At 61.5% G+C, this 7,334-nt stretch overlaps 1 protein-coding gene across 1 annotated transcript; it reads left to right on the top strand.

The window, feature by feature from the left end:
* Nucleotides 1–225: 225 nt before the first annotated feature.
* On the top strand, nt 226–2,214 carry LOC101753223 (fibrous sheath CABYR-binding protein-like). Its single transcript, XM_004980508.1, has 4 exons — nt 226–825; nt 1,189–1,485; nt 1,543–1,744; nt 2,087–2,214. The coding sequence occupies exons 1-4, from the start codon at nt 226–228 to the stop codon at nt 2,212–2,214; spliced, it is 1,227 nt and encodes a 408-aa protein (XP_004980565.1).
* The last annotated feature ends 5,120 nt before the right edge of the window (nt 2,215–7,334 follow it).

Here is a 7,334-nt window from a genome sequence, read left to right as displayed (position 1 = left end):
AGGGTGTTCCTCGGAGGTCCGCGGAGACCGCCTCCACTGCCGCGCCCGCGACTGGAGGGCAGCAAAGCGGCGACAAGCGGCCGCTGCCGGACGTCCCGGGGTCGGCGTCAGGCTCCAAGGCGAAGCGCGCGCGCCGCCCTTGTGCTTCAAGAACGTAAGTTGGTCTTCCTTGCATCTCATTCCTCTCCCCTTCTCACGTTCGTTCCTCCTGACGTCTGTTCGTCGATGTGTAGCGCCGCTCCTCGTGGCCTTGCCCTGCAGCTGGCGCCTAAGAAGGCGTTGCGGTGGTCATCCTCCTCTGGGGGGCGAACCGCGGTCCCGCCCGCGGCGAGCGGCGGGGTCCCTGGTGAGGCCGCGGATCCCTCCGCGGGGGCAGCCCCTATGATGGCGGCTGGCGGGGTGACGGCGGCGTCGGTCGCGGGAGTGGGAGCGGACCCCACTCAGCCTTCGATTCCCCCGGTCGCCCCCACAGCGCAGGGCGCGATCCCCCCGGGTTCTTGGGGCGAGGAGGTGATCGACCTTGACGCCGACGAGGCGGAGGAGACGGCAGCGACGGGAGGTAGGGCGGATGCTCCCGCGGCCGTGGCGGGATTGGCGGCGGAGGGAACGCCTGCCCCCGAAAGTGCGGCGGCGGAGGCAATGGTGACGGAGGCGGGGACCTCCGCCCCGATTACCCCCGCGGAAGTGGCTCCGGCGGCGGAGGCGGAGGGGCCCGCCGGGGGGACTCCGGCAAGGACGGAGGAGCCTCCCCAGGTGGCTGCGGCGGCGGAGGCGGAGGGGCCCGCTGGGATACCGCCGGCAGCCTTCGCGGCGACGAGAGTGCAGGTACCGGGGCCGTCGGTAAACCCGGCGGCTTCCAGTGCGATGGTGCCAACCTTGACGACAGCGTCAGGATCGGCTCCTACCTCGACCTCGGCTTCCTCCGTTCCCAAGGCGTGGAGGGGGTCCGTCCTTCGCTGGTCATCCCGTGAGGACCCGCCGAGGCATCTCTTCGCGCTGGATGACGCCGCGGAGTGGCACAAGTGGCACGCGATGCAGGGCGGCCTTGCCCACATCCAGGCGGCTCTGTCCTCGGCGTTGGGGGTTCTGGTTAACACCGTTCTCCCTGGTAGCCAGGTATGTTGCTCCTACTGTTGGTAATCAGCACTTCCCTTTTGCTTTCTTCTTTAATGACACGTTGCTTTGCAGGCCCTCCAAGAGTGCAGTTGGGGGAAATCTGATTTCCTCCGACTGGAGCGAGGTCTCTGGGAGAGCTTCAACATGGAGAGGGAGCGCACCAGGGACCTGTCCCTGCAAGTCACTACCGCCCAGGGGGTCATTCGTGACCTGCAAAGGCGTGAGGGAGCGGCGTTGGAGGAGGCGCGGCGATCGGAGGCCAAGCTCCAGGCCGTCGTCGAGAAAGCCCGCCTCGACTACGAGGAGTTCCAGGCTATTGCTGAGAGGGCCCGCCGCGACACCGAGGAACTTCAAGCTGCCGCTGAGAGGGCCCGCCGCGATGCCGAGGAGCTTGCACGGCTGAGGGGGGAGCGTGAAGCTCTCTAGAAGACCGTCGAGCGCATCCGGCGCGAGCGGCACAAGGCCTTCCAGGACCGGGACGCCGAGAAGGCCAAGAAAGAGGAGGCCGAGAAGGTGGCGGCTGACCTTAGCGCGGAGACCGGTCACCTTCGCTCGCAAGTGCAGGGACTCCAGTCCGCCGTGTCTCAAGGAGCCGACCGGGAGCGCGATTTGAAGGCCTGGGCCGATGGTGAGGCTTTTTTCCGTTTCTGCGTTCCCGTGACGTTTGTGTTCTGTCCTTGACTGGGTGGGCTTTTCTGGATGGTTCCTGCAGGCGAAATTGCCAAGCTAAAGGGTTAGCTCGACGCGGAGCGCAGCGAGCATGGCGCCCTGCGGGATGCGGTCCGCGTCGTCTGCGACGACTTTGGCGTAGTTTCGGAGGAGGGGTCGAGCTCTCTGCCGGCTCGTGTCCTCGGGGTACGCCGTCGGTGTCGCGAGATCGCCGTGGACGCGCTTCACGTCGGCGTGCGGCGAGCCTTCGGGGTCTTCGGCTCTCACTATTCTGGCATCAACTTTGCCGGGATGAGTGAAGGGTACGTCGCCGATTACACCGAAGCTGAGCTGGACGAGATTGATGTAGCGGTGTCTGCGCCGGCGGAGGCTCTCGCGAAGCTCCTGGAGGATGAAGTCCTCCCTCCTGCTGACCCCTCGTCAAGTTAGCTGTACCGGGCTTGTGCCCAAAAATGTAATTATGTCAGTCTTGAACTTGTTTTGCGATGGCCATGCGGGCCTGTTTTATGACTTCGTTGTGCGAAAGATCCCGATCCCCTTTGCTGTTCCTTTGGGTTTGAAAGCTTAGAATGCGTTGTCGGGTGCGTCAGTAAGTTTCGATGAGCGAAGGTGCCGTAGCCGCTGGGGCGTAGGTTTTTTCGCAGTCCGATCAAACTTGCCTGAGCACCGTTCGCGCATTCTTCTCTTTTTTGCGCCCAAAAGTCTAGAAAAGGGGGGTGTTTGGTTTGAAAAGAAAAAACGTTTCTTTTAGATGGTGCCAAGCGGCTGGGGTCGGAACCCTTGATAGCCCCCGAGGGGTATGCGGTCCTGGAGCGAGGCCAGGGTCGGATACCCCTGAGCTTAAAGGGAAAAGCCTGAACCGAGACGGCTCGGGGTTTCTATTTTCGCAGAAGAGCAAAACTGGTAGCCCCCGAGGGGTATGCGGCCCTGGAACGAGGCCAGGGTCGGATGCCCCTGAGCTTAAAGGAAAAGACGGAATTGAAGACAAGCTTATGCAGAACTTGGAAATAAGAGCTATGGGTAAAAGCGCCTTAGCTGTTCTATGTTCCAGGCGTTGCTGAAGACTTGCCCGTCGGGAGTTGCCAGCTTGTAGGTGCCTGGCCGTTGCACTTGTACGACGATGAACGGGTCTTCCCATGGGGGAGTCAACTTGTGCCGACCCCTGTTGTCCTGGACGAGGCGGAGCACCAAATCACCGACGTTGAAGGCTCGGCCTTGTACCTTGCGGCTGTGGTAACGCCGTAGGGCCTGCTGGTATTTAGCCGAGTGTAGTAGGCCTACGTCTCGCGCCTCATCGAGTCGATCTTGTGCGTCCTCGAGTGATGCCTGGTTTCCCTGTTCGTCGTATGCCTTGACCCTCGGCGACCCGTACTCTAGATCGGTGGGCAAAATGGCCTCTGACCCGTAGATCATGAAAAATGGGGTGAACCCCGTCGCCCGGCTGGGGGTCGTCCTCAGGCTCCAAAGGACTGCGTGAAGCTCCGCAACCCACCGTCCGCCGAACTTTTTAAGGCGGTCGAAGATCCGTGGCTTGAGACCCTGGAGTATCATGCCATTGGCTCGCTCGACTTGCCCATTCGTGCGGGGGTGTACCACGGCCGCCCAATCCACTCGGATGTGGTGGTTGTCGCAGAACTGGAGGAATCTCTTCCCGGTGAACTGCGTGCCGTTGTCGGTGATGATGGAATTTGGGATCCCGAAGCGGTGGATGATGTCGGTGAAGAACTGTACCGCCTGCTCGGACCTGATTTGCGCCACTGGTCTTGCTTCGATCCATTTGGAGAACTTGTCGACGGCGACGAGCAGATGGGTGAAGCCCCCAGGTGCCTTCTTGAAGGGTCCGACGAGATCCAGCCCCCAGACCGCAAACGGCCACGTGATGGGGATGGTCTGCAACGCCTGCGCGGGCAAGTGAGTCTGGCGGGCAAAGAACTGGCATCCTTCACAGGTGCGGACTACCTGGGTAGCGTCCGCGACCGCGGTCGGCCAGTAAAAACCTTGTCGGAAGGCGTTGCCAATGAGGGTCCTTGGCGCGGCGTGGTGACCACAAGCTCTGGCGTGAATATCCTGGATCAGTGCCTTTCCCTATTCGATCGGGATGCAGCGCTAGAGCATCCCAGTGTGGCTTTTCTTGTAGAGCTCTCGGTCGATGATGGTGAAGGATTTGGTGCGGCACGCGATCCTACGGGCCTCTGTTTTGTCTGCCGGGAGCGTGTCGCGGACGAGGTAGTCGAGGTATGGAGCTCTCCAGTCAATCGGGGGGTCGGCCCCCACCGCGGGGTCTGCCGTGATTTCCATGACCACGGGGTCGGACGGATCGGCTCCCGGGGCCGAGTCGGGCAAAGCGCCGTCGATTCCCTCGGGACTGGTGCTCGGGTCTGGGACAGGTGGCGCGTTGCCGACCTCCCCTGGCTCGGGTCCCGATCCCAGGGCTGGGGGTGCTTCGCCGACCCCTGCTGGCTCTGGATAACGGATTGAAGGCTTCAACTGGTCGCTAACGAAGACACCGTCGGGGACGGGCATTCGGCCGGACGCCGCCTTCGCCAGCTCGTCGGCGGCTTCATTGAAGCGTCTTGCGACGTGGTTGAGCTCTAACCCATCGAACTTGTCTTCGAGCTTACGGACCTCGTTGCAGTAGGCTGCCATTTTGGGGTCGTGGCAGCTCCATTCCTTCATGACTTGTTCGATGACTAACTGGGAATCGCCCCGGACGTCCAGCTGACGGATACCCAGCTCGATGGCGATACGGAGTCCGTTGAGGTGGGCTTCGTACTTGGCGACATTATTGGATGCAGGAAAATGGAGGCGAATCATGTACCTGATGCGCACGCCCAATGGAGAGATGAAGACGAGACCCTCTCCGGCGCGGGCCCTCATCAGTGACCCGTCAAAGTACATTGTCCAGTACTCTGCTTCTCTAGCGCCGATGGGGTTTGGACCTCCGTCCACTCTGCCACGAAGTCGGCAAGTGCCTGGGACTTGATGGCGGTGCGGGGGACGTAGGTGATACTCTGGTCCATGAGCTCAAGCGCCCACTTCGCGATTCTCCCCGTAGCATTTGGGTTCCGAATTACTTCGCCTAACGGGAATGATGAAACGACCGTTACCGGGTGGGAGGTGAAGTAGTGACGCAGCTTCCTCTTCGTGATAAGGATGGCGTAGACGAGCTTCTGGATCTGTGGCGTACACCGGGCGTTGCACCTTGATAGCGTGTCCCTCCTCTTCCCGTTCCACCACCAGGGCCACGCTAACCACCTGGGTGGTCGCCGCGATGTAGAGCAGGAGGGACTCACCGTCGGTAGGCGGGACTAGGATCGGGGCCCTCGTCAAGAGGTCCTTGAGTTGGTCAAGTGCCTCCTGGGCCTTGCTGGTCCATTCGAAATGGTCAGTCTTCTTCAGGAGCCGATAGAGAGGGAGCCCTCATTCGCCGAGGCGCGAGATGAAGCGGCTTAGAGCTGCCAAGCATCCCATGACGCGCTGCACTCCCTTTGTGTTCCGGATCGGCCCCATGTCGCTGATGGCTGCTATCTTCTCCAGGTTTGCTTCGATGTCGCGCACGGAGATGATGAAGCCTAATAGCATGCCCCTTGGGACTCCGAACACACATTTCTCGGGATTGAACTTAATATGCTTATCCCTCAGCCTTTCGAAGGCTAGCTCTAGGTCGGGAACGAGCTGGTCGCCCCTCCTGGATTTAACCACGATGTCGTCAACGTAGGCCTCAACGGTCCGCCCGATGAGGTCTCCAAAGCACTTCAGCATGCATCACTGGAAGGTAGCCCCCGCGTTTTTGAGGCCGAACGGCATCTTAACGTAGCAGTAGGGACCAAAGGGGGTGATGAAGGAGGCAGCGAGCTGGTCGGCCTCTTTCATCGCGATCTGATGGTAGCCGGAATATGCGTCGAGGAAGCTGAGGGTCTCGCACCTGGCGGTTGAGTCGACTATTTGATCTATGTGTGGCAAAGAAAACGGGTCCTTTGGACACGCTTTGTTGAGACCGGTATAATCGACACACATCCTCCATTTCCCGTTCTTTTTTGGTACAAGGACAGGATTAGCCAGCCACTCGGGGTGGCGCACTTCCTTGATGAACCCGGCCGTCAGAAGCTTCTAGAGCTCTTCGCCGATGGCCTTGCGCCTTTCCTCGTCGAAACGGCGCAATCCTTGCTTCACTGGCTTGGAGCCGGCCCTGATGTTTAAGGAATGCTCGGCGACTTCTCTCGGGATGCCAGGCATGTCCGAGGGCTTCCACGCGAAGACGTCGCGGTTCGCGCGGAGGAAGTCGACGAGCGCGCTTTCCTATTTGGGGGATAGGGTCGCGCTGATCCGCACAACCCCTCCGTTGGAACAGCTGGGATCGAGAGGGACTTCCTTGATACCTTCGGCGGGCTCGAAGGAGATGTTTGGCTGCTTGGAGTCGGGCCAATCCTCGGTGGCCTCCGCAAGCTGGACCGCCAAGCCGCTCGTGACGGTGATGGCCGCGGCGTATTCGCAGCACTCTACGTCGCATTCGTATGCCTTCTGAAAGGTCGTGCCGACGGTGATGACCCCGTTGGGCCCCGGCAGCTTGAGCTTAAGGTAGGTGTAGTTGGGGATAGCCATGAACTTTGCGTAGCACGGCCGTCCCAAGATGGCATGGTAGGTTCCGCGGAACCCTACTACCTCGAAGGTGAGGACCTCCTTCCTGTAGTTGGAAGGGGTCCCAAACGTAACGGGCAGGTCGATTTACCCGAGAGGCGTCGCCTGCTTCCCTGGCACGACGCCATGGAAAGGCGCCTTGCTGGGATGGAGGCGGGAACGGTCGATCCCCATAGCGTCGAGAGTCTCGGCGTAGAGGATGTTGAGGCCGCTGCCCCCATCCATGAGTACCTTGGTGAGGCGCGTCGTGCCGACGATGGGGTCGACGACGAGAGGGTAACGCCCTGGATGCCGGACGCGTCCGGGGTGGTCGGACCTGTCGAAGGTGATGGCCGGGCCTGACCAGTCCAGGAAGGCCGGAGTGGCAGGCTCGGCCGCGTAGACCTCCCGGCGCTCCAGCTTCTGCTGGCGCTTGGTGTCGTATGCCGCGGAGCCGCCGAAGATCATGAAGCAGCCGTCCACCTTGGGGAAGCCGTCTTCCTTCTCTTCATCGCCCTTCCTTTCCTCATCGGGCTTCCGCTTCCGGTCGCCCTTCACCGGATTGCCCACGAAGTATCTCTTCATGAGGTTGCAGTCTTTGTAGGCGTGCTTCACGGGGAACTCGTGGTTCGGGCACGGTCCCTCAAGCAGCTTGTCGAAGAAGCCGGGAGCGCCCTCAGGGGGCGGCTGCCCCCGCTTGCGCTGGACCGCGGCCACGAGGGGGGCCTCACGCCGTTGTTTGCCCTTCTTCTTCTGCTGGCGGTTGGAGGTACCTTCGTCGGCATCCTCCTCTCGTTTCGCCTTGCCTTTGGAGCGGTCGAAGATTGCTCCGACGGCCTCTTCGCCCGAGGCGTAGCTAGTGGCGATATTGAGGATCTCCTCCGTGGTTCGCGGGCCTCGGGGCCCTAGATCGTGGACGAGGGGCCGGCAGG

This window comes from Setaria italica, chromosome VIII, assembly GCF_000263155.2.
Source record: "Setaria italica strain Yugu1 chromosome VIII, Setaria_italica_v2.0, whole genome shotgun sequence".
Lineage (NCBI taxonomy): Eukaryota > Viridiplantae > Streptophyta > Magnoliopsida > Poales > Poaceae > Setaria > Setaria italica.
This window is presented reverse-complemented; position numbering and strand designations above follow the sequence as displayed.